The sequence below is a fragment of the Macaca nemestrina genome, chromosome 19 (assembly GCF_043159975.1).
Source record: "Macaca nemestrina isolate mMacNem1 chromosome 19, mMacNem.hap1, whole genome shotgun sequence".
Classification (NCBI taxonomy): Eukaryota; Metazoa; Chordata; class Mammalia; order Primates; family Cercopithecidae; genus Macaca; species Macaca nemestrina.
The window spans coordinates 46,199,933-46,226,930 of NC_092143.1; the positions used below are offsets into that span (position 1 = coordinate 46,199,933).

Sequence of the window (26,998 nt, forward strand, 5' to 3'; positions counted from 1 at the left end):
CTTACTGAAACCTCCACCTCCCGGTTTCAAGAGATTCTCCTGCCTCAGCCTCCTGAGTAGCTGGGACTACAGGTGTGTGCCACCACACCCAGCTAATTTTTGTATTTTTAGTAGAGATGGGGTTTCACCATGTTAGCCAGGATGGTCTCAATCTCTTGACCTTGTGATCTGCCCCCCTTGGCCTCCCAAAGTACTGGGATTACAGGTGTGAGCCACCGCTCCCAGCCAATAAAATTTAATTAATAACCCAGAAATGAAGAACTCAATGAATGATGTGATCAGCACAATGGACAGAGCCAAAGAATGATCAGGCCAATCAACTGAACTGAAGGGCCTCATGAAAAGATAAAGAGATGGAAAATATTAAGAAAAAGTCAAGAGTTATGAAAAAATAGCATAAAGTATTATGCTGAAATACTAGAAATCACAGAAGGAGAGGGGAAAAATGGAAAAGATTTGACAAAGTGAAAAATGATGATGTTCCTAGAATTAAAGGAAGAGATGAGGGCTCACATTGAGAGGATTTGAGTACCTAGTAGGAAAAAAAAAAAAAAAAAAAAAGCTACATCTAGACAGATAATAGTGAAATAAAACCATATATATATCTCATACGCAAAGAGAAAATTCAGAGAGTCCAGAGAGGAAAAGTAAAATCACTTTAACAAGAATTAGTTTCTTTTCAGACACCTTAATAGCAATTTTGGGTATAAGAAGACAATGGAGTAGTCTTTGAAGACAATTTTCAAAATATTGAGAAAAAAATGTTAAATCTTGAGTTTGTAGCCAGCTAAACTAAAATTTAAATGAAGGTGAAATGAAGATGTTCTCCAGCATACAAGGTCTCTTTGCAGACCCTCTTTAAAGAAAACAAAACTCTCTTTGCAAACCATCTCTGAAGAAGTAATCCAGCAGTAATCCCAGCACTTTGGGAGGCCGAGGTAGGCGGATCACTTGAGGTCAGGAGTTCGAAACCAGCCTGGCCAATATTGCAAAAACCTGTCACTACAAAAAATACAAAAAATCAGCTGGGCATGGTGGCGCATGTCTGTAATCCCAACTACTTCGGAGTCTGAGGCATAGGAATCGTTTGAACCCAGGAGGTGGGGCTGCAGTGAGCTGAGATTGTGCCACTGCACTCCAGTCTGGGAACAGAGTGAGACTTTTTTCTTAAAAAAAAAAAAAAGTACAGAAGGTTAATATGAACTAAGTCAGAGTGAATAAGCAGTTAATAAAGTTTACAGTTGCCTAAATAAGCAAGTACCCAAAACAAAAACTTACACTTAACAACGAATCCAAAATAAAAATTCTATACAGTATCAATGGTTTTACTAGTTGTTAGGGGTGGGCCTTCTCAGAGGAAGTAAAGGCAGGTTCATGTATCAGTCATATTTGGGCAGAAGATACAGGTGTTAATAAACTTAAGAAATTGACAGGAGAAAATAAACAAGCTTGATTCTTAATAAGTTATGCAAAGCCACCAGAAAAACTTTTTTCCAGACTTTTAAATAGCGCTTACGGAGTCCTAGACACTATTTGTTCTATGAGTTTCGGACATGCATTAACTAATTTAATCATCAGAACAATTGTATGAATTAAATATGGTAACTTCCATTTTCTAAGATGGGGAAACTGAGGCATAGAAAAGCAAATTACTTATAATTTGCTTACATTCATAAGCAAATATGCTAGTAAGTAGCAGAGCTGCTGGAATTGAATCCAGGCTGTCTGGCACCAGAGTCTGAGCTCCATAACCAGCTCAGTAGACTGCCTCAACCATTATGCTACACTAGTGGAAAAAAAAGAGTATCTATCCAAAGGAAGGTGAGTGTGGTAGGAAGAATAATGGTCTCCAAAGATGTCCACATTTTAAACCTCAGAACTTGAGAATATGTGACCTCACATGGCAAAAGGGAATTAGTAGCAGCTGTGATTAAGTTAAAGCCCTTGAGATGGAGAGAGTTTCCTAGACTACTGAATGGACCCAGTGAAATCACAAGGGTCCTTATGAGAAGCGGGCAAAAAAGCCCTCTCTGGGGAGTAAAATGGAGTATTTCCACTTCCTTGTTCAGACATTTCTATACAGATTACATTTTTGTTTTGTTTTATACAATAAACCTGTGCTGCTTCTATAATTGAGAAAATATCAAAGATATTCCCACTTTGGGGAAACACATGTCGAGAGCTTTGGCTTCATCCTTCTCCATGGTCTGTCAAAACCTCATCACCAGCCAGGCTCGGTGGCTCACGCCTGTAATCCCAGCACTTTGGGAGGCCGAGGCAGGCAGATCATGAGGTCAGGAGTTCAAGACCAGCCTGGTGAAACCCCATCTCTACTAAAAATACAAAAAAATTTAACTAGGCATGGTGGTGCGTGCCTGTAATCCCAGCTACTTGGGAGGCTGAGGCAGGAGAATTGCTTGAACCAGGACCCGGGAGGCAGAGGTTGCAGTGAGCTGAGATCATGCCATTGCATGCCAGCCTGGGCTACAGAGCAAGAATCCATCTCAAACAACAACAACAACAACAACATAAAACAAAAAAAAACTCAGCACCCACCAGGTGCGGTGGCTCACGCCTGTAATCCCAGCACTTTGGGAGGCCGAGGTGGACAAATCACGAGGTCAGAAGATCGAGATCAGCCTGGCCAACATGGTGAAACCCCATCTCTACCAAAAATACAAAAATTAGCTGGGCATAGTGGTGCGTGCCTATAAGCCCAGCTACTTGGGAGGCTGAGACAGGAGAATCGCTTGAACTAGGGTGTTGGAGGTTGCAGTGGGCCAAGATTGTGCCACTGCATTCCAGCCTGGTGACAGAGCGAGACTGTGTCTAAAAAAAAAAAAAAAAAAAAAAAAAACACAAAAAACAAGACAACAAAAACAAAAACAACGGAAAAACAAAAACCTCATTGCCATCTCCTGTGCTCTCAAAATGCCTTCTCCTTGATCTTGAAGGACATGCTCAGGCTGTCCCCATGCTGGCCTGCACCACCCTTTCCACCAAACAGAATTCCTCCTCTTATTTTCTAGCATTTATGGAAAAGCCCCCTTCTCCAGGAGGCACTTGGTGATAATTCTGAATGGAAATGGGCCCCTGGAGAATCCTGTACTGTGGACTTCTCCTTCTTCTTCCACAAAGATTGCACGGTCCTCTTGGGCTCCCTCTCTTGCCTGGCTTCTGCCCTCTACTGTAACACTCTGTGTGCAGGAACTGCATGGATCCTAAAGCTCCTAAACTCCTTGCTCTTCCTGGTACTGTCTTAATTGTATCATGTGTGTTTAATACATATTTATGGCTACTGCCTCCAGAAAAGTAAAGGTATGCATCCCAAATAAAGGTTTGAAACCCCTAACCAATCTCAGAGTAAAGCTGAAAGGTTGTAGGGTAAACATTCGAACCCAGCTGAACTCAGGTGGAAACTCCTAACCAATCTCAGAATAAAGCTGAAAGGTTGTAAGATAAACATTCTAACACAGCTGAACTCAGGTGGCTACAGCACCTGTCTGTAACCCTCTCCTTTATCCTAAGCTCGTGAACAAATTTGGAGAAAGAGCACAACATTTCAACAGAACTATTAGGTTAAACAGCTGAGTAATAGTAAATAACTTGACAAAAATGACATCTACATGGCTACACCCAGCAACCTGAGTTATGTATATACTCTTGCTATAGCATCACATCAAAATGGAATGGGTCTTTAGAAACCCTTGGTACCATCCCATTTTCTAGTGCAGAAATCTATTCTAAACCCTGCCTTATACGTGGCCCACCGTTTTCATAACGGTTTAAATATTTTGGCTTGATTAATCTGGTGATAAACTGACTCTAGACATATATTTCCACTAGATCAGAAATAATTTCTCCACATTACAGTGTCCCGCCTCCTTTTTGTTCCCAAGTGAATCTCATTCTCTCCACTCTAGAACATTATCTTAAATGCTTACACTTTGATTGCATTAGGGATGCCAGAGGCTATGGGTGAATGAGCTGCCACTCACAATCCACCTGGGACTTCTATTAGCTTTTCAGATTCAAATCACATGCAATCTGTTTTCACCTAAGAGGTTGCCATGAGGGCCTGAATGCTACAAAAGGGAAGCAGAGGAGTGCGGTGGGATAACTCTAGAAGTGGATATGGTAAGTGTGGGTTCTGGGTGCGGATTTACCCATCACTGTCCAGATTCCCTGCGGCACATTCCTTAGTCTCTCTGGCCTCAGGACCCCAACAGTAAAGTAAGAAGGATGGAGTGGAGGTCTCAGGGTGCCTTCTTCCTCTGACAGGCTGAGTCTGGCTAGAACACTGGGCGTCAGAAAGGATTAATACAGCAGTTCTTGAAATGTGGTCTCGAGAGCAACAGCATTAGTGCCTCCTGAGAACTTGTTAGAAGTGGAAATTCTGCCGGAGTGGTGGCTCACTCCTGTAATCCCATCACTTTGGAAGGTGGAGGTGGGAGGATTGCTTGAGCCTAGGAATTCGGGATCAGCCTGGGCAACATAGGGAGACCCGGTCTCTGTAAAAAACAAAAAATTAACCAGGCATGGTGGCATGCCTGTGGTCCTAGCGACTTTATTTGGGAGGCTGAGGCTGCAGTGAGCTGTGTTAACACCACTGCACTCCAGCCTGGGCAACATAATGAGACCCGTTTTTGTTTTTGAGATGAAGTTTTTCTCTGTTGCCCAGGCTGAAGTGCAGTGGCACTATCTTGGCTCAGAATGAGACTGTTTTTCAGAAAAATTTAAATAAAAATCTTTCCCCCACCTCTAAACGAATCAGACTGGGGGGGGGGGGCAGCGATTTGTGTTTTAACAAGTCTTTCAGGTGATTCTGATGCATTCTCAAGTCTTAGAATGGCTGGGTTACTGTGACGCTCAAAGGGGTAAATGTCATCAACCCTGATTCACCAGGGGACATTGCTTTGTATTTAGCTGGAGTTATTTCCCTTTAGTTTCTTGGGTCAAACAACTAGTTTGAAGAACGTAGGACAAGTCAGTTGAAAGCAAAAGTAGTGTCAGCTGTGGTCCCTGCCATCCCCACTGGGAGGCATGGCAGATCCTCACAGCCAGAAGCAGTGAGTGGCACGACGCTGGGAGCTTCTTGGTGGCCAAGGCCAAGTGTCAGCATAAGCGGGAGAGCCCATGAGCACGGGGGAGCTTTGAGAAGGCATGTGTGGCATGCATCAGGGAAGGGCTGGTGTATCTCTAGGGATAAAGCTGAAGAATAACTGGGATTTTTTTTCTATCCTCCCAAACATCCATATTTTAGGATGTTAATATGACTCAATAGGCTCCTGCCTTCACAGTCATCAGAGAGGTAGGCAGAGGTGACTTTAATGCTCTCAGGGGACGTCACTTGTCCTGTTCACACATTTAGCAAGTGGGCTCAAGCCAGAACCCTGGCCCTGATTTTTCACACAGTCCGTTTTTACTGCTTGTCCTTGATTGAGATCCTGTAGTCATGGGCAGCCCTCCCCCAGGGGTGTGGGAGACTCACCGCAGCCAAGAGCCAGGAGGTGGGTTTGCCAGGTGAGCGCCACGAACATTCCTCCCATTGCAATGCAGGCCAGAGAGCTGTTGAAACCCCAGAGTCCAAAGTAGATGTCCTCAAATGGGGCTGAAAGACTGAGTCCTGTTAGACAAGACAGGAGGGGTCAGAGCTCAGGACTAAAGGCAGGATGTTTGGAAGGAGACTGAGGGTGGGATTGAAGGTTAGCAGCAAGCATCCCAGGAATTCCCATTGGTCCCTAGGAAGCCATGATCTCAAAGATCTGGAGCACAGAAGATGCCTGAGGCAACGCACGGGATGGAGGAGGTGCTCAATATTTGGTAAGGGCTCTTGTGCTCACCTGCTGCTGTGCCCAGCAATGATCCGATTGCAGCATGCAGGCACATGAGTGGGGAGGAGAGTAGGATGGCTCCCAGGAAAATGCCCCCTGTCCATGGATTATCACAGCCATATATCTGACCAACTCCCACTGGTATAGATTTCAATAACTGCAAAAGAAATTTTTTAAAAAAATGCCACCGAAACAACTGAACAGAAACCCACAGGACACCCACAAACTCCTACAATATAATTTTACACTGGATATACCTTATCTCTTTCAAGAACAGTGTTACTACCTTTTAAAATTCCCTCTCCTTGATTACAGAAAAATCCCAGTCATTCTTCAGCTTTATCCCCAGAGACACACCAGCCCTTCCCTGGTGCATGCCACACATGCCTTCTCAAAGTTCCCCCTGTGCTCACGGGCTCTCCTGCTTGCACTGACACTTGGCCTGGGTCACTGATAAGGTCTCAGTGTGGTGCCACTCACTGCTCCCGGCTGTGAGGCTCTGCCATGCTCCCAGTGGGGATGGCAGGAACCACAGCTGACACTTCTTTTGCTTTCAAATGTCCGTCAGTGCTGAGGGTGATCTATCTGTGCATCCCTTTGTTCAATAGAGAGATTATTATCACCATACAATTTGGATGCTTATGCTAAAGCCAGAGACCCAATACCAGGTTATCTTATCCACAATTTAGAAGCAATTATTAGCAAGTTTGTGAATTTTCTTTTCTGTCATTAAGTGGAACATGTATTCATTTAAACCAAGATATCTTTAGCTTATTCTAGTTACGAACAACTGTCAAGCAGGTCTAAAAACACAAAAATACATGGAAATGTCACAATTCTGCTTTCTGGCTGAGGCCTGAATTTAGTTATTCTGTTCACAGAATTGCAGTTCTCAGGAGTGAACAAGGTTTGACTGAACCTAACAAATGATCATTCTTTACAGCTGAACTTCTGGTTGGGCACCAGACCATAGTGTGAGTTTGACTCTACCCTAACATGGACTCAATTCTTCTAGCCCATGCTGGGTCTTCATGTCTAAACATTTTGGTATTTCTAGACCAGGGAACTTGGCAAAGACAGCATACCCTTTTTATTTTTATTTTTTTTCCGGATTTGACTGCAGAACTCTGTCTCAGGTAGCCATGGGGTTGGGGTTGGTGCTGATGATGGACTGGTCATTCGGAGTGAGGAGAAGGACAAAGCTTCTCCTGCCCCAGATCAGCACTGTGTAGGAGAACTTTCTGAGATGATGGAATAGTCTGTATCTGTGATGTTTAACACAGTGGGTCCTAGCCACATGTGGCTATCAACCACTTGAGATGTAGCTAGAGAGGTTGAGGAACTCAATTTTTCACAATACTACATCTAAATTTATACAGCCACGTGGGGCTAGTGGCTCCTGTATTCGTGCAGTTCTAGATAGATTAATGCTATTTTATACTGTTATTTTTCGTGGGTAGTTCTAATGAATCTTTGATTTTTCCTTCTGAATTATTTCCAGGTGCTTCATTTAATTTTCTGGCAAGAAGCTAAAGAGAAGGTGACTTGAGCTCCTCATGTGTTTTGATCACTCAACAAAGAAGACAGAAAAGGGCGTTTCATAACCTGACAGTGGGAGAGCACATTAAAAAGGTAATGTGCTTTGGTTTTTTTGTTTGTTTTTTTGGTTTTCTTCTAATTTCAGGTATTCTCTTGTTCTTGATAGTCCAGAAACCTTAAACATATTTATTACACACCAACAGGAAGAGCTGGAATTTGATTTGGGTTAGCCAGGTTTTAAAAAGTACGAGATCTCTTTATGGTCATCTTTAAAGAGATACATAGGATTCATCCGTTAATACAGAGGTTCTCAAACTCTGGCCCGCATCACAATTTGGGGAGTTTGTTAAAACAGGTTCCAGTCCCCACACTTAGAGATTATGATTTAGAGGGTCTGAGATGAAGCCTGTTTGGGTATTGAAAACTCCCCAGGTGATTCTGATGCCTACCAAAGCTTGGGAACCCTAAATTATTGTAGATGTTCTATGAGCTATGCCATAAGGAAAAGCAGAATAGAGAGGTTCTGTCATAAACTCTAAGCATCCAGTTTTTTGATTGGAGGGAGTAGACTGTGGAAGATTTAAAACCAGGCTGGAGGCCACATGCCCTAAGGGCTGGCTCCCATCACCCACCCCCAAGCTTACGATGGAGTGACTCCCAGGGGAACTGTACTCTGGGGTTAGCACTGTAGATGTTTAGGGGAAAAGGCAGAAAAATTAGCCTGGCTAAATAGTAATTTTTTAAAATCCCTTAGACCCTAATGTTCTGGAGTAGAACAAATGCTTTAAATGGCAAGATGAAGGCAGAAAGGCCACCATAGTCCTGAGCATCTAGGGGACTCTGACATCTGTGGACAATTGACCAGAGGCCATTGCGTATCTTGCAGAGCCAGGGGGAATGTGAGAAGCCAGTGTCTTACCTCCAGGGCACTGAGGTCAGACCAGGAGATATTTGGAGCTGTAGTTACAGGTGTGACCAATTTGCCTGGAAAGAACGGATTGTAATGTCCTGTGGCTGAAAGGTACATTGACAGCGCCATGTTGAAAGGGAGGGTGAAGACGGGGAGGTCCCATTTGCTGAGCACGGAATTCAATGCGCTTGAGAAAATTGGGCTAAAAAAAGAACAGAGCAGAAGAATGTGTATGTGACAAACCAGGCTGACACATGGAATCTCGCTATACTCTGGAGGGCCTTTATTTCACCTGCCAAAAGGCCCCTTACATGTTGTGTTGGCAAATTTGCCACAGAAAGAAAACTTGGGATAAATTCTATTATAGAGGCAGTAAATACTACATAAAGTAAAAAAAAATCAACTCTCAGCTTATTTGGCTTTTGAAAAATTCTACTCTGGGGTTGCTCAGAGTGAGCTATATATTGAGATTTAAAAAATATTTTTGAAGTACTTATGACATACAAAATAAAATAATGTCTACATAGTTAAAGTCCCCTTCATCCCTCTGCTTGCTCTTATGTCACTCCCTCCCCACTAGAGGCAACTGTGATCCTGATTTGGCATATATCATTTCTTTAATATACCTATTTTTGGAAAAAAACAATTGTTCAAGGATGCAGGTAGTGTGAGCTGGAGGAAAAGGATCTCACAGTCGGAGGGGCAGAGTGTGCGTCCTTGAGCTGTTGATAAATTGCATGACCTAGGCAAGGTGCATCTCCTCAGGCTCTGAACCTATAAACTGGTGGGCTGGGCTGCATGGTCTCCAGGTCCCTTGTAGGTTCTCACTTGACCCAATCAAAGAGCCATCACTTAAAGACCAGAACTCCCATTTTCCTGGATTGTGGAAGGGAGCGTGGTGAGCACTTGCAGGCGAGGCCTCCTTCCCATGAACCTGTTCTTCAAAGCAGGTCCCAAATTACCTCCTGAAGAGGTTGGCTCTACAAGTAGGTCCTCTACACACCTGTGGGTGCAGCAAGGGTGGGTGGCCCTTCTGCAGACATTGCCCACAACAGGCTGTGCTTCTTATTTATGTGCATATTAGTATTGTATATTTAACTGCAATATAGAAAGAAGGAAATCTCTATTTCCAGGAAAAGGATTTAAGACATTGTCAACATAAAAACTAGTTTGAAGGGAATTCAGTAAACAAAAATTTTCTAAGGGAGACCTGGGGGGCAGGTGGGTAAGAATTCACGTAGGCACAGTGGTTCTCCCAGCATCATCTGGGAATGCATTAGAAATGCAAATTATCAGGCTCCACCTCAGGCAGACTGCATCAAAAACCCTGGGACCTGGGAGCAGGTGCCTGTGTTGTAACAAGCCCTGCAGGTGATTCTCATAGCGCTCAAGTTTGAGAGGCAATGATGGAGGAAGTGGGTCTCAACTTTGGCTGTACTTTAGAGCCACCTGGGAAGCTTTAGCACTCTCAATGCCCAGGTGCTACTGCAGACCAATGACAGTAGAGTCTTGGGAGGGAGGAGTCAGGTGTATGGGGGCCACGTGCATCAGTGTGTGTCTACCAAAAAGACACCTGCATTTTTATGTCCATTGCAGCACTGTTTTCCGCTCCCCACGGAAGTGTCAATGTGCAGCCAGGGTTGAGAACCTCTGGTTGAGAGATATTGGTGGATATGTAGCCAGATCAGACAAAAGGCCAAATAACTGGTTGTAAGGAAATATACATCTTTTAAAATGGTTGTTTCTGTTTCCAATAGACAGAATCTACTGGAATCCAATTTTAAATTTACAGTTTTAACTGTTTATCCTCCTCCTGCTCCTCTTCCTTCTCTTCCTCCTCCTCCTCCTCCTCCTGCTATTCCTCCTCCCCCTGCTCCTCCTCCCCTCCCCCTCCCCTGCCCCTCCTCCCCTCCCCCTCCCCCTGCCCCTCCTCCCCTCCCCCTGCCCCTCCTCCCCTCCACCCTGCCCCTCCTCCCCTCTCCTCCCCCTCCCCTTCCTCCCCTGCCCCTCCTCCCTTCTCCCCTCTCCCACCCCTCCTGCCAAGGCCCCCCTCCCCCTTCCCCCTCCCCCTTCCCTTCCTCCCCCCTCCCCTGCCCCATCCGCCTTCCCCTCCTCCCCCTCCCGCTCTCCCTCCTGCTCCTCCTCCTCCTCCTCCTCCTCTTTCTTTTTACTTAGCCCAAGCAAGGAGGTTCTAGGAACTGGAGTGCAGTGATATAATCATAGCTCACTGCAGCACCTAACTCCTGGGTTCAAGTGATCCTTCCCCCTCAGCCTTCTGAATAGTTTGGATGACAAGCAAGAACCACTGCACCTGGCTAACCATTTTTAAGTGTGCAGCTCAGTGACATTAAGGACAATCACATTGTTGTGCAACCATCACCACTATCCATTCAAAGAATATTGTTCATCTTGCAAAACTGAAACTCTATGCCCATATAACAACTCCCATTCCTTCCTCCTGCCATGTTTTTTTAAAAAGGCATTTTGAAAACCAATGGTAACTTACCAAGTCATGGACATAGCACATACAGGGAGTAACAGCCACCAGAAATAGTCTCCCTTGTCCGAAAAGACAGCCATGAGTATTCCCACCAGGGTGGCATTGTAGCCATAGAGCCCAGATGCTGTTAATGACCTGCGGGGCAAGAGACACAGCATGGACATTTCCTGGGTGGGCTTCGGTTGCACTTGCACATAAATAACACTAGTAACTTCCAGATCATATTCATATTAAAACATGAAATTATATTTGGAAATGTATCTCAAAGTCTATGTAAGCATCGTACAAAAACTAATAAAGACATTAAGTGAAATATACATAGATAAAAATATAAATGTGCATTTAGATCAGCAGTCCCCAACCTTATTGGCCCCATGGACAGGTTTCATGGAAGACAATTTTCCATGAAAAGGGAATGGGGGATGATTTCAGAATGAAACTGTTCCACCTCAGATTATCAGGCATTAGATTCTCATAAGGAGTGAGCAACCTAGATCCCTCGCATGCGCAGTTCATAATGGGGTTCACACTCCTATGAGAATCTAATGCTGCTGCTGATCTGACAGTGGGCGGAGCTCAGGTGGTAATGCTCCTCGCCCACCGCTCACCTGCTGTGCGGCCCAGTTCCCACAGACAGGACACAGACTGGTACCTGTCTCCAGTGCAGGGGTTGGGGACCCCTGATAGAGAACGACTCCCTCTACAGGTGTCACAGTTAAAGACAGGTCTACAGCGGCTGAGAGGAAAGGGGAGTTTAGCAAGGCAATCTGCTCTATTTTAGCCTTTCCTTTGGAAAGTTATTCTTTTAAATCAAGAGCCTCTGACTTGAATAGCACTTTTAGCATATGAAACTGTTGCCTAAGTTTGATTTCTTGGTGAGAGAGATTCCTGAAATGTAAATTCACTTTCTAGTGTCTTTGATCTTATCAACATTAATCTTCCAGCTTAGTATACATTTTTGTGTTCTGATACTTCTATTTTGTTGTCTCCAAACATACATTTCAAAGTTATTGCAAAGAAGGATTGCTTTTCTCTTACTTGGAGAAGTACCCCATTTAATTATGTGCTTGTTGAGCACCCAATTCTTTCTGAGGTTACTTTTTGCTTAGTATTCAATCTCATTTCTTCCCCATCTTCTCCTTCTTTAGATTGAAGGGGTACATGTGCAGGTTTGTTACATAGATATATTGCATGATGCTGACTGAGGTTTGGGCTTCTATTGAATCCGTCACTCAAATAGTGAACAAAGTACCCGATAGGTAGCTTTTCAACCCTCGTTTCCCTTCCTCTCCTCTGTTGGAGTCCCAGTTGTCTACTATTTCTGTGTCCATGTTTACCCAATGTTTAGCTCCTAATTATAAGTGAAAACGTGCAGTATTTGATTTTCTGTTACTACCTTAATTCACTTAGGATATTGGCCTCCAGGTGCATCCACGTTGCTGATTTCAATCGTTTTTATGGCTATGTAGTAGTTCATGATGTATATGTACTACATATTCTTTATATAATCCACTGTTGATGGGTACCTACATTGATTGACCTGACACGCCAGGACTCCCACAACTCAGAGTTGGCAGTGTCTGGCACCATGAAAGGCACAGGATCCACTTCCCAAGGGCCTGTCACTCAAGGGTGATGTCTATAGGGGGACAGGGGAGTAAAGATGGTGAAGCGAGTGGGTGAGGCCTAATGCTGGGCTCGAACAGGAGGTGCTACAGCCAATGAGCCACACCGCAGGGGCTGGTAAAAGATAGCATGACAGCTGCTTCTTGACTTGTTTCTAACTGGGCCAGGAGGCACCATTGCAACAGGCAAGAGGATGTCACGTACATTAATCGGATGAACATTAGAGGTGGGATTCCCTATTCAAAAGTTCTTTGTCTCCCTTAAATAATCCTTGAGGGCAAATGGAAGGTGATGCAATTTGCAATGGTGCAAGCCAGAAACTGGGACTACACATGACAATGGAGAACTCTGCAGACTTGTCCTCTCAACAACTGACTTGGAGATGTTAATGCTTGAGTTTGATCAGTGGAAAATTAATGGCCACATCTACAAGTTGTGGAGTGCCATAGTTAAAGCCACAGGAAGACATATATTTACTTAAAACAGAAGATTGCCATTTTAATGCAGTCTTTTCAGACTTTCAGACCAAGGAAAGTAAAACATCTGAAACTAACACATATGACTTGTCTTCTAAATGATATCTGATAAAATATGAGTTGATCATATTTCATTGGAGCAAAATAATAAAGGAATATTCAATATAGCACAATTCTAGACTCTATCCCCAAACTGAGAAGACTTTCTTGGCATGCATTGGAACAGAGTTTAACCTAGGCTATAAAATCCTCTTCTACGGGGAGCAAATCAGACTCTTTGAAATTGATGGAAAAGTGGAGCATTTGCTAACTCTCTCCCCATGGACCTCTTTAGGCAATTTGCAGCGAGTGTTACAAGAGCTTAGTTGTGTAATGACCACACTTGGGAAGTATGCATTGATCCCAGACACCTAGGATACTGGTTCCCTCCCTGAAGGAACTGGCCAGTGGGGAGCTGTCTACTACCCTGGTGAGAGTCAGCTCATCACTTCTTCAATGACAGATCAATTAATAAAGTGCATGCTATTTCTAATCTAATGAATATATCGGAACACCCACTAAGGCTTCTTAAGTCAGAATCCACTTAATTGGAATTTATGGTAATTCTTTTCTCCAGGAGCTGAGCTGACCTTTGCACTGTCTGTGAAGAATGAGTTTGCTAAACTCATCATGGCAGCAAGATATAAAGGGTGTTATTAAGCCACTAAAACTTTTCCTGAATTCATATGCACTTTTTTCCCAAGTAGAATGCTGATGACAAATAATTTTGTCAATCATTAAAGAAGATCCCTTCAGAACCTCTCCAGGGAATTACTTACAGCTTAGTCCTGGTTAGGATATAATGCCACAAGAATCTGGCATCATTTAGACCAGCCACTTATTCAGATATCAAGAGCGAGAGACTGGAACTGATTCCCTGACCTCTGACTAAAAACAAATATAAAGAGTTCTGTGGACTAAAGGTTGTTTCTTCTGGGAAGGATGTGATTTTATCACTGTTGCCCATAGTAACTTGTCAGCCCCTGTGTCTTAGAAGGGAGCTGAGAAGGCTTGAAAGGGTACACCTACCTGTCCTGGCTGAGCAAGAGGGCCGTCAGAGTGGAGACCACTGTTCCCAGCCAGCCAGTGAGAGCCCACCAGGGGTTCTGAAAAAGAAGTCCCACCAGAATCAGGATTCCACTGATGGGGTTGTTGACGAACACCACTTGGGATATGCCCCGGAGAATCCAGTCAATGAACTGGAGCACCGCAGGTTTGTCTGGAAGGGATGAGGTAAAGCAGAGCTAAGGAAGCAGCCAAGTGAGACTCCTCAACCACAGGCCCACCCTGAGCAAAATCAGCAAAACCTCCTGGAAGTGAAACATTTTTGATATTTCTTTAATATTTCTTTCTGAACCCATTGTCGCTTTAGTGGCACCCAGATTCCTGAAAGCATCTGTCTACAGTATGCTCAACCCACACTGCCCCTCCTAGAATCTAAGCTCCTGAAAGCATCTAATGCGCTTATTTATCATGCTTATAGGCACAAACTCTGAAGCCAAAGGAATGAATTACCAATAGTAAAATTTAAGTTTTAAGTACTGAAACTACAAGATGAAGCCAGGTGTCTTCTCATAGGAGCTGGGCCCTGGCTACTGTCTCCATAAGAAAAAAAAATGGTGGAGAGGTTTGCAGGTTAAAAGATAAAAAGTAAAAAAAAAAATATGGTGAGTAAAGAGATTTATAAAAAGTTGGAGAATATGACTAAAGATATAAGTAGAAGTACCAGGAAACCATTTCCCCCAAAGCTACTTCTCCTGCCTCTCCAAAAAGATGAAAGGATAAATACCTTTAAGCCAGTTGGCAAGTTCTTTCATATCGCCGGTGACGTAGCCAAGAGCTTTGGGGAAGCACCTTCTCCCTTTACATGGTGAAACCTGGTTTTCACCCGTGTCCACTCTAACCATAGTGGGGCTGTCCTCCATGGCCGTCTCTTCCTCTGGCTCCTTAAGGGAAGGACAGAGCTTATAAGTATCCCTAAGGCAGAGCCCTCCGGATCAGCCAGCCTTGGGCCTGGTTACAGTAGAAGATCTGGACCACTGTGTTCCATAGAACTAAGAGAGCACCGTTTTCCTCCTGAAACACCACCACAGAGCTTATTACCCAAACTCAAATCCCACTGTACCTTTGCCATCAGTGTCTCTAATGCTACCATGGAAAGGTTCTGGTCTTTAATTTCATAAGGTTCAGTGTCTGGTCCAACAAACATTTACTGAGCACGTATTTCCTGCACTTAAGGAGCTCAGTCTAGTTGAGAAGACTGAAAAACAGTTAATGTCAACAGAATGAGTCAAATCATGTAGAAAGAGCTAAAATTAAGTGCGTTAGCTCCATGCTGTCATTTAAGGAGTAAGAAATCGGGTTATGGAATGGCCTGCTCACCAATGCGGGCTGAGCAGCTACTTGCCAAGACAGGTAGCCTTTTTAAATTTTCATTTTACAAAATTTTGTTTTTAAAATATTGAAAGGGAAGAATGTTTAAAAATTGTGTGAGTTGACATGGCCTCCCCACCCTCTGGAAGTCTAAGATTGCTTGAATTTGTCCTTATGTCATGTGACTGTCTCAGATACTCTTTACTTTTGGAATTTGTTATTTAAATGTGTAAAACCAGGCAAGAAGGATATTTCACCAAGATAGAGAAACTGGGAAAGATGGAATTGGACAAAGCTGTTGAAAACCAAAGAGTTGTAATCTAAGGATTGTATGATAGAAAAATGTACAGGGCAAAATTATAGGAAACATGTCTCTGGAACATATGAACACTATAACCATGACTGTGTTCACTATGGGACCATTCACTTGTCATGATAAGTATCTGCAAGAAAGCACCAATATCACCAGAATTTGGTACCTCGAAGACAAAAATGATTTCATTGTGCTGATAGTAGATGCAAAAGAATACCAGTGGCATAATCCCAGAGGCAGGCTGAGGGAGGAAGCCAATGGCAAAACCACCTTGAGTGTGCAAGAACAGTCAACAGCACAGCCAGGTCAATTGGGAAGCAGAGAAACGCCAAAATCATCAGACCCTGGAAGGCATAATTGTGAAATGTTGAAGCCACAGCCACATAAGACGTGACCAAAGAAACACTGCATGCCTCTGCTGCAGTGACCCATTTTCAAAGCCATACCAACTTATGGGAGGCATCAGGCTTCAGCTCAGGCAAGGACAAGCAGCCCAAAGACATAACTGCCTTGAGTTTCTGGAACTGAATCTATAAAACCCTAAGGTGGCAGCATCAAATGAAAACACTCAAGCAGCATTTTCCATCAACTCCCAAAGCAGGAACATGGGCTATTTCAGAATAAACAAATTCATGTTCTCAAAATTCTCAGCATATATTTGTTCTAGAGGGCTTGAAATAGCCCATCACCTCAGATTTTGGAGATACAGATTTGAAACCTGATAATATAACTGGCCAGACGTGATTGAGAACCTGAATGGCCTGAGTCTCCTGTTGAGCCACCCAGAGTTAAGTAAAGATTAAACTAGTTTTCTCCAAATCAACAGCCCAACATATAGGAGACTTATTGCCATTTGTGAATCTAATTTCAACATAATTGGGATGGGTTGTAGGGCTAGGATGTTCTGCAGAGAGGGGTCTTCTCATGACCTGAGCAGACAGTTGCTGCTATTTTGGAGTCCCCAGGAACCATTTATTCTGAACTGCTTAACCCTTCTGGAGCCCCTAGGAGCCCTGACTACTCGCTCTAGAAGTCAGGAATGAGAACCACTTAGGAGAAATCCATCACTTACAGTTGTAGTTTGCCCTAGAATTTTGCCATGCTAGAATATTTGCATTTCTTAGGGAACTTTAAGAGTCCACACATCCTAACTGGGAAGACAAGGCAAGGCTATGGAGCCAGGACCTTCTGCTGATATTCAAACATCTTAGCCCCAGTGAAGTAGGCCATTAATTTCAACTAAGAAGAAGGGACAATAAATAAAAGGCACTCTAATAAAATAGACGCAGGGTAAATGTAAAACTCCAGGTGACTTCTCCCCCAGCTTTTCCTTGGCTGTCAAAACTCGGCTCAATGGTCCAGTCTCTAAACCAAGGTGAGCACTGTCGGACTTTTTGGACCAAGATCCCTGTGCCTTTGACTCAGCTCACAGCCAACCCCCACTTCCCAGGATCTGCCCAGAAAAGATACACCTGAGTTTGGAGCAGGCTCCCAGGTCCCCCGAGCCAGAGGCTGCACGAAGGAAGCATACCTGTTCCTGCGACCCATCTGCCAGGGCCAAGTTTAGCCGGGTGATGCCTCTGCGCGCTGCTTCACCAGCTCTAGTTCCAAAAGGGTCCTTCCAAACGGGACCATGACAGGCGTCACCAGCGCCGCCAATCAAAGACCGTCCATTCATCCTTACTTTTTCTCAATACATGACAAAGGGCAAAAATATGTGAATCAGTATGACATGTGCCCTAGCTCTAATGACCACGCAAAAGGCAAGCTGAGCAGGGCTGGAGCGTGCCCAGTGGGTTCCTGGTGAGGGAAGATGTGACCCCACACGGGAGACCTCTAACAGAGGGGGAGGACTTTGCCTTCACCAAAGTGCTCTCAGTGGGCGGAGCACAACCAGCTGTCTATGGAAATTAAATGTTCATTTACTTTGCTTAAAAAAACAAAATGGGAAGTCATCCTACACAGGGACCAATGACCAGATTTCGTTCTGCTGCGTGTCTCTGCTGTTGGATCTGAAGCCGCCTCTTCCAGAGGGGGAGGAGGGGGTTCACATTCTGATATGTTTGGGGGCAGATTGTGAGGGCTGCATCTTGAGGACCAACACCAAAGCAACAGGTTGCCCCACAGCAGGTTCCCCTGGCCTTGTTTATGAAATGTGAGAAGGATACATGATGTGGGCTGTTTTCTATAGTAAGATAATAGCCACGCTTTGTATGCATTCACAAGCCTGCTTTAAGAGACTCTTAAATGGTGTTTTTGTTTGTTTGTTTGTTTTCTGTGCTACCACATCCAATTTATTTTATTTTATTTTTATTTTTCCTTTTTGCAGAGACAAAGTCTCATTGTATTGTCCAGGCTGGTTTTGAATTCCTGGCCTGAAGCGATCCTCCCACCTCAGCCTCCCAAAGCACTAGGATTATAGGCATAAGTCATCATGCCAGGCCAGGAACTCTTAAATTTTGAACATCACTTTGTTAATAATAAACAGTTTTTAGTTGAATTCCACAAGTGTGGCAGCTTTTTGTAAATTTTCTTTTTCCTTTTTAAAACTTCCATTGCGTCCAAGAATATCACTCCTTTTCCAGAAGTTCTGAAACAGTTGTGTGTGTGGTATTTCTCTTTTTCTCCCCCTGTTGTTTATTCTATTTTTACTTTTTTCTACTGGCTTGGCCTGAAACCTGAAAACCTACCCTTTACCAGAGTGACTTGGAAAAATCCAGTGTTGGGAAATACTTCTGACATGTCTCAGGTAAAAACTGTGTATGTGCATTCATGTGTGTGTATTTACCTGTGTATGTGCATGCATGTGTGTGTATTTACCTGTGTATGTGCATGCATGTGTGTGTATTTACCTGTGTATGTGCATATGCATGTGTGTGTATTTACCTGTGTATGTGCATATGCATGTGTGTGTATTTACCTGTGGTGAACTAGCTGGCTAGTTCTGTACCACACTGATGTGCCTGCGTGTTGCATTATGAAATATTTTTATTTGATAAAGAACAAATGGTTAAGAAACCCAGTGGTAGGGATCTCATGTTATATAAAGCTAAAAACAAAGAAGAAAGAGTGAAGAATGAAAAAAGAGACAAGCAGGGGTTGTCACATTCTCTGTGTGGACGCCTTCCCCTTCTGCCCCTGCCTGGCGCCCGCCTTTCCCCTACCACCAATATCACACACCTTGGAGAACCCCTTCCTTGAGCTCAACATCAATATTTTCCTAGAACCAAGAGATAGGGAAATTTGAGAGCTAGGTAGGATTTTAGAGACCACATAGTTCAAGCCTTCATTTTATATAAGAGAAAATCGAGGTTCAGAGTGGGCACCATCCAAATTCACTCAGCATGTGGCAGGCAGAGTGGGTCTTACGGAATAGGTCAGCTCTGGTTCTCAATTTTTCAGTCGAGCCAGGCACATTAATGCCACCCAAGGTTCTGTTCAAGTCGACAAACAAGTGAAGCAGCAGTTTTGGTGTGCTGGAGTAGGCAGTGGGGGCTAGGACTCAGCGATGCGGTGGGCACAGACTGTCTTCACGGTCACTTTGAACTAATCTTCAGGTGGGGGTTGAACAACCACAAAGAAAGAGCTCTGCGATCCCCACTTTCACTCTATGCTCTTGTCAGAAGCAGTTACTCTCTGACAAATGTCTCCCTGTGCCTCAAAGCTGACACATCTACAGCAAGACTTGTGTGTGCTGAAGTTAACATCCCAAGAATATCCCGGAAGCTGCACCTGAAGAGCTTTCCAGCAGAAGTGAAAAAGCGCTTTTCATATCCCAGGTCACTAGTAAAATGAAGCAGTGCTTAGCATTTTTAATACAAGGCAATATCAAGATTTCAATTCAACTAATATCCTCTATTTTATTACACAAAATGAAATACATTCTATTGCCAGCATGTACTAGAAGTTTGTGCAATTGGAGAGACCTGAAGTCTTCAATTTTCCATGCTTCAGCTATTACTTTTAAAAATAATATGAAGTGTTGGATATGGATATAGAAGAAAGCATTTAAACACTCATGCTCTAGCCTAATAAAGAGACTTTCAGCATTGACACTTATTTGGTACTTACTATAATCTTTATTTTATGTAGTTTTTGATTTTAAGTAGCAGGAGATGCCCAGTTTTCTTTATTTTTTTTTTTATTTATTTTATTTATTTATTTTTTTTGAGACGGAGTCTTGCTCTGTAGCCCGGGCTGGAGTGCAGTGGCCGGATCTCAGCTCACTGCAAGCTCCGCCTCCCGGGTTCACGCCATTCTCCTGCCTCAGCCTCCGGAGTAGCTGGGACTACAGGCGCCCGCCACCTCGCCCGGCTAGTTTTTTTTTTTTTTGTATTTTTAGTAGAGACGGGGTTTCACCGTGTTAGCCAGGATGGTCTCGATCTCCTGACCTCGTGATCCGCCCGTCTCGGCCTCCCAAAGTGCTGGGATTACAGGCTTGAGCCACCGCGCCCGGCCCCAGTTTTCTTTAAAGCTGTAATTGGAGACAAAGAAAATGCTGTCAGATATTCCTGTATCCTGGTTAAAACTCTTCCCTCCTCAGAAAACGCTACTCCCAGAAGTCTTGATTGCAGACACCAGAGAGTGCAGCTGCGAGGAAGCTGCCAAATTCGTGGCTTCAGTTGTGACTGACTCGTTCTCCCGATGGGTGCACAAGAACATTCCCCTCAGCATGACAGCACATGCAGAGGAGTACATAAATCCATCACTGGAAAGGGCCATTCCCAGTGGCCCACTTTTTTCTTTTGAGTCACGTAGACACTTGTCTCAAACTTATTTCAAGAACACAGCCTGAATTATGATTTCAAGAACACAGCCTGAAACTCCTAATGGTGTTGATTCACTCGGACTCATTGAGCGCACTGGGTGGACACCTCCCTGCAAACCTGCTTCCACATCAACTCAGGTGCTGCATGCACCTTGCTTCAGAAATCACGAATAAAGGCCTGCCTTTGAGCTTCCAGGAGGAAGCTGTGGCTTTGGTAAATTGCTTTCTAGTCTACCAGAACTCTGATTTTGCTGCTTCTCATCAATTCTGGTGATATAAAACATTCTCTTCTGAAGAAAAAGAGAAAAAGAGCAAGACTTAGAACTGTGAAGACAAGCCCCAAATGATGACTAGTTGGAAATGAATAGAAATGAGGATGGGTACTTACACCACTCTAGCAGGCTTCCCGGCAGCAGAAGGCAGTGGCTGATAAAGATTTGCCTGGCTCCACGACAAGGGAGAGTGCTTCTCAGGAGATGGTGCTGAAGGGAGGCACCTAACAGTTATATACCCAGAGCCCCGCTCTGCTCTGTGTGTTTGTGGGCTCGGCTTTCTCCTCCCACTTCAGGCATCAATGCCAAAGCAACACTAAGGAACCTGGTCCCCTGGCTTCAGTAACTGAGGTCTCTCTCTCTGTTCTTGACATGGTGCCAACTGCTTTGCCACTGTTTCCACAGCATTCCAGGGTCTTTGACCAGCAATAATCCTACAAAAATACATCTTTTTCTTCTCCTGTTTCCTCTGGCCCCTACTCATATTTTTGGAAATATTTACAACTGGAAAGGATCAACACAGTGTCAAACTAAAAACCATGGGGCAGGTTGCTGCTGTGTGGACTCGGAAGCTAAGCGACTGCTCCTGGGGTGAAATTTTCTTAGATTTGACACAACTTCCACACAGATGTAAGACTCCAGCAAGGGCCTGAGGGGCTGTTGGGAGGGTGGGGAAGACAAGGTACGTGCAAGTTGTTTTCTGAAAGTCAGCTGCCCTTTTTCCCAGTGAGGAGAAAACAAAAATGTGTTTCCCTGGAATATCCTTCTTCCCAGGTGAGAATTCTTGGACATACTCTGCTGCCTTTTTAAAAGTCGGGAAGCAAACATTCCATAGCAGGGAAATTTAAAACTGAATTAAAATATCTCCTCCTTACCCCTTCTTTTTAAATTTCAATTTTGTGGCTTGTTCTGTTATGGCAAAAATCTAACTCATATGTACTTTTATGAGCACAGAATTTAAAATGTATGTATATATGTATGATCCCACAACCAGTCATGCAGATGTCATAGGTCTTCTTTCGTCTGGGTCTCCCGCCTGCTTGGATGTGCAGATAATACTTATCAGCCTTCGGCAAGGTGGCCCGTGGCTGGGAGCTCTCTGGCTCCACCCGCTGGACACCCGCCAGACCGCAGGGTTCTTGTCTGCTTGGGACATCCTTCCTCCCAAGTGCCTCCTGAGCAGCTCAGGCAGAGTGTGTATAGGTCTAGGTTTATAATAAGAGTTTTGAGGTTCAGGCAAGTCTCCTTCCAACTTTTTTTCCTTGGTAAAATAAGGAGAAAATAAGCTGCTAGGGTTTCCCTGAAGGAGGAAAATGAATCACCAGGAGACAGTGTGAGTGGCCTGCTTTGGGAATGAAAGGAATCATACTAGTGTCTCCATGACTTCCTTATGCGAATGGGCCACTGTCCCTGATAGAAATAATCGTGATAATGATAGTAATGAGAATAATAACTGCCACAAATGGTTGAGCATTCGCAAAAATCCTATATTATACTATTGTCCCCATTTTGTAGATGAGCAAACTGAGGCTCAGAGTTTAAATAACTTGCTCAAAGTCTGACTCAAATTTTATACTTTTTTTTTTTTTTCAAATTTTGTACTTTTAACCACTCTAGTGCTGTCCAATATTTCCAGCTTCTGCCTGTATGTTTGCTTTTCATTAATGCCTTCACTCAACTTGGCCATGATGCATATTTATGAACCTCGTCCTGAAGCTGCCTCCACATGACACCTATGCAGCCTTCTGCCTCAGTGGCCCTGGTCAGGGCTGAGGGTGTGTAGTGAGTCTCAGGTCTTCTTGGAAAAACCACCTCCTTCTGTACCCACCCTCCCTCCCTGGCCTTTTTCCTGGTCCCTGTAAAGCCACACCTTAAGCGGGGGTCACAAAATATAGCCTTGCCATATTGTATGCACAAGGCAGCGCAAGTCACATGGAATTCCAAGTCAGATAAACCTGAGTTTGAATACTGGCTTTTCTCTGTCAAGCTGTATGACCTCAGGCATGTTACTCACTGTTTGTGAGCCTCAGATTCCTCAGTGTAAAGTGGGGTAACTTTACTTCCTTTATAATGTTGTGATGAGGGATGACATCTTTAACGCACCATGCTGAACATGTAGAGGTGCCACCATTCTGATGTCTGCCCCTCTCAGTCAGCACTGGTTACCTTGCGGATTTCCAAATGGAACCTTCCTCCTGCCTTGAATAAGGGGACACGCTGCTCTCTGCTTTGATATTAGAAGGAGTGCAGTTATGAGTACAGAGGAAACCATTAACTTCATTCAAGAACTGTGAACTAGGTAACTTTCTGATGCAAGACGTGCATATCTGTGTTCTCGGTGCTTTTAAGCAGCCTAATTTTTCATACAATGACCTTTTCCCTGTTCTTTCTACAGCAGCTCCTTTATTATTTCCAGAGAGTCGTTTGCTGAGTGTTCATGCCCTAACATTGTCTTTCCTTGGTCTTTCCTTTGCATCTCCTCTTTGGGTGCCCCTCTCTGTTCCCATACCACGTGAATGCACCTTCCATCTCTCTGCCTGGAACAATCACAAATGAACATACATAAAGCTGCTCTCCTCTACGACTTTCTCCTTGGAGTTTCTGCCCCTAGGATGTTTTCTCTCTCCTCCCCCTCCCCATGCTCTGCCCAAATCTATTTGGATTTCCCAGTGGGCTTCTGTGCACTTAAAGCAGTTTCCATCTCTATTCCTCACTGGGCATGAAATCATGCCCCCCAGCTCTGCAACAGTTCTGGTACTGTCTTTTATTATTTTTAAATATATCTTACGATGCACAGTCCCATCCGAGCCAGAAAGTACAGGATGATGAAGTCAGGATCCAATAGCTCTCTTTGTTCATAATGGACCTCTCTCTTTCCAGAAAGATTTTGAGGCAGTTCATCAAATATATGTAAGAGGACATAAGGACTAGGTGACAAAATGGAGAAAGGAAAATGCAACTATGGATAAAACACAATTTTTTTTTTTTTTTTTTTTTTTTTTGAGACGGAGTCTCACTCCGTCGCCCAGGCTGGAGTGCAGTGGCCGGATCTCAGCTCACTGCAAGCTCCACCTCCTGGGTTCACGCCATTCTCCTGCCTCAGCCTCCCGAGTAACTGGGACTACAGGTGCCCGCCACCTCGCCCGGCTAGTTTTTTTTGTATTTTTTTAGTAGAGACGAGGTTTCACCGGGTTAGCCAGGATGGTCTCGATCTCCTGACCTCGTGATCCGCCCGTCTCGGCCTCCCAAAGTGCTGGGATTACAGGATAAAACACAATTTTCATATTTTTTCTACAATACCTTGCATTTGTAGGTGTTTCTAAATTTGTGTTGTTTTAATCTGAAATTATAGCACTGTTTCACTAGATTGCTGCTTGATACTGATCTACGCATAGGCAATTTAATGTTACAAATAATTGGCACCTCAAGAGTATGTAATTGGGCAGTGCCCACACTGAGGAATTCTACAAGACATTCTCATGCTTTTATGTCCCCTCACCCCCGCCAAGGAGAGTGGCAAGGACTGCAAGTCTGGAACAGAATGTTCCTTTGCAGTGTGTTCTGAGCCCACTGACTTCTTTGGTTTGGCAAACAGTCAGACAAAAAGGCGCCAGACGAGAGCCAAAACTTCCAGAATGACACTTGGAGGGGATGTTTTGTGGTAGGCATACCCTAGAGTGAAGCCAAGGGCCAAGCCAGTGCAGAGTACAAAAGTCTCACTCAAACGTCCACCGCCTGCCGTTGCTGGGGGAACACGATGGGTGATGAAAGGAGGCACTGAGGTCCCTAAGTTTTTAGCTCCCTTTAAATGCAGTCCTGAAATTATTTCATCCATTTTAGAAGTAAAAGGGGTTCAATAGCTGGGAGCATCCAAAGATGTTGTTCCTCCTTCACAAAGCAGAGGGTCCAGGTAGTCTCCATCCCTACCTACAACTTTCATCAGATGCCCACCTGTCACCTTTCCATCTTTTAAATTAAAATCATACTAGTGTAAGGCTCATAATGTGGTCTCTGGTGTCATGGGCCAATGTGTAAGGGTGTGCAGGTTGTGCACTGCACAAATGCACCACGCCTAAGGGGGTCACTATTAGTGTTCTAGACATTTATGTGTTTATTGCAACAAAGTTCTTGCAGATGGCACTAAAATGTCTTGAGAAAAGGGGTGCTAGTGTGTCTGTGCAAGGAGCCATATTGTCTAGCAATACCTTTAGCTTTTAAAAATTTTCATTTTTGTTTTTTTTTTTTGAACACTGAGAAGCTAGCTTTTGTTTCTTCTTTTTTTTTTTTTTTTTTTTTTTTTTTTAAAGAGATAGAGTCTTGCTCTGTTGCCCAGGCTGGAGTGCAGTGGTGTAATCTTAGCTCACTGCAACCTCCACCTCCCAGGTTCAAGGGATTCTCCTGCCTCAGCCTCCTGAGTAGCTGAGATTACAGGCATGTACCACCATGCCTGGCTAATTTTATATTTTTAGTAGAGACAGGGTTTCACCATGTTGGCCAGGCTGGTCTCAAACTCCTGACCTCAAATGATCCGTCCGCCTCAGCCTCCCAAAGTGCTGGGATTACAGGCATGAGCCACCACTCCTGGCAAGAAGAAAGGCTTCCCTGACCAGGAATCAGACCAGGGCCATGGTGGTGAGAGTGCCAAATCCCATCCACTAAACTACCTGGGGCATCATCCAGCCTCCCACGCTTGCGCCTTTTGCTTCTTCAAGATTTAAAAAAAAAGTCATTTTCCAATGAGGAACAATAGGAAAAGAGGTAGGAGAATCTTTTCAATCTTTTTAGGCTCAGATGAGAAAGAGAGTAAGGTGTTGGGAAAAATGAGGGGTGGGGACTGGCATGGCCGCGTTTCCTTAGGCCCTCTGCGGAGGGTAAACCACACGCATCGGATTGTTCTCTCACTGTGAAAGATATGGGGAAGCTGGCCGCAAGCTCAGGAAGTTGAGCTCGATGTGATAATTGGGCCAGGAAGAGGAGGTGGGATGGCCTGGCATCACCGTTGCGAATGGGACTCGCTGGGCACCCAGATCGATCTACTACCTTTTTGTCTGAAGATTTACCAAACCAAAACACCAGTGGGCTCAAAACACACTGCAAAGGAATGTTCTGTTCCAGACCTGCAGTCCTTGCCATTCTCTTTGTTGAGGGTGAGGAGACAGAGAAGCTTGAGAATGTCTTGTAGAATTCCTGAGTGTGGGCGCTTTCCAATTACATACCCTTGAGGTGAAAATTATGTGTAACATTAAACTGCCCATGCGTAGATCAGGATCTGAGTTACTCACCAGGGGCCTGGCTGGGATGGGGCAGGTGTGTTAAAGTGCATCTGCTCTCTGCAACTGGGGAGATGGCAGCTGGCTCAGGCCCCTTCCTCATCATTTGTCTCAACTGGAGACTGAGTATCTGCCAGCTGCACAGTTTTGTCTGCTCAGCCTGATTTAAGGACCTTTGGGGGTTATTAGGAATCCTCCCTGTTACTGTTCCCCTGCCTTACACCAATTGGCGGCCAAGAGCTGGAGAGTGATTCAAAGTCCCTTGGCCCTGACACCTCCTCCCATTCCCCTGGCCTCTACTTTATTTTCTCTTGGTATCACTGAGGCTGGGATGCGGGGCAAAGGCAGAAGAAATTTAAGGGCAAACTGGGCAAACTATTCAATGATCTGTCCCATCAGTTGACTTGAAACTAGACCACGCTGCATCCTCAACTTCTTGAGCTGGTAAACTGAAGTATTATGATTTAACTGAGCACAGCCTTAGCAACTCTCAGTATAATAGCATTGGCCTAAGAAATGTAGTTTGTAGGGATGCTACAGACATAGAGGGGAATCCCCGTACCTCTAACATGGTATCCTATTGTTAAAGAATAAACCTGACTCCAAGTTTTCTTCAAAAGCAAGATTAAAACCCAGTAGAGAAGACTTTATTTATTTATTTTGGATGTGACATCTCTTATTAGTACTTAAAAAAATCAGGCATTACAGCACCATTATCCTTTCTGTACAGCATTGGAAAAATACAACATTTTCCATTTCTCATTCAAAATTCAGATGAATAAATGGTGATAGAACTAAAAGCACGGTTCCTGATTAATCACAAACCCCTGCTTTTAAACAAAAGATGGCAACTCTAAACACTGTTGTAACTCTTAGTTGGAGAAGTGTTTGCATTGACTTTGTTTCTGTTGCTGCTACTGCAAGAAGCCAGGTTTTAATTCAGCTTCTTGGGACCAGTGGAGCCTTCTCCCAACTGAGGTGTCAATTCTGGGTCCTGGAGAAATAGCAATGTGGGAAGCAATAGGGCATAGACAGAGAGATGGGTTTCCCATTGTTTATCCATTTTCCCTACCTGCTG

The 26,998-nt window shown here is 44.1% G+C and overlaps 1 protein-coding gene and 1 long non-coding RNA gene across 12 annotated transcripts in view; one reads left to right on the forward strand and one right to left on the reverse strand.

Annotated features, from left to right (window-relative positions):
• The window catches only part of LOC105499544 (uncharacterized), a 228,556-nt gene that overhangs the window by 59,632 nt on the left and 141,926 nt on the right, over positions 1-26,998 (forward strand). For 4 of the 6 annotated variants that reach the window (XR_011616899.1, XR_011616901.1, XR_011616902.1 and 1 more), the window contains exons 5-6: positions 7,336-7,466; positions 17,940-18,359. This is a non-coding gene — a long non-coding RNA (uncharacterized lncRNA). The remainder of the gene's footprint in view (positions 1-7,335; positions 7,467-17,939; positions 18,360-26,998) is intronic. The other 2 variants (XR_011616903.1, XR_011616904.1) reach the window with 2 other exon arrangements.
• The window catches only part of LOC105499522 (solute carrier family 14 member 1 (Kidd blood group)), a 59,241-nt gene that overhangs the window by 6,806 nt on the left and 25,437 nt on the right, over positions 1-26,998 (reverse strand). Inside the window, exons 1-8 of one of the 6 annotated variants that reach the window (XM_011772133.3) lie at positions 20,767-20,954; positions 17,142-17,228; positions 14,714-14,870; positions 13,954-14,143; positions 10,790-10,918; positions 8,293-8,485; positions 5,844-5,991; positions 5,492-5,626 (exon numbers count right to left, since the gene is read on the reverse strand). In XM_011772133.3, the coding sequence (XP_011770435.2) occupies positions 5,492-5,626; positions 5,844-5,991; positions 8,293-8,485; positions 10,790-10,918; positions 13,954-14,143; positions 14,714-14,849 (931 nt within the window). In that variant the 5' untranslated portion in view covers positions 14,850-14,870; positions 17,142-17,228; positions 20,767-20,954. Of the gene's footprint in view, positions 1-1,170; positions 4,512-5,491; positions 5,627-5,843; positions 5,992-8,292; positions 8,486-10,789; positions 10,919-13,953; positions 14,144-14,713; positions 14,871-17,141; positions 17,951-19,681; positions 19,714-20,766; positions 20,960-26,998 lie in introns of those variants that run through there. The other 5 variants (XM_071085440.1, XM_071085438.1, XM_071085439.1 and 2 more) reach the window with 5 other exon arrangements.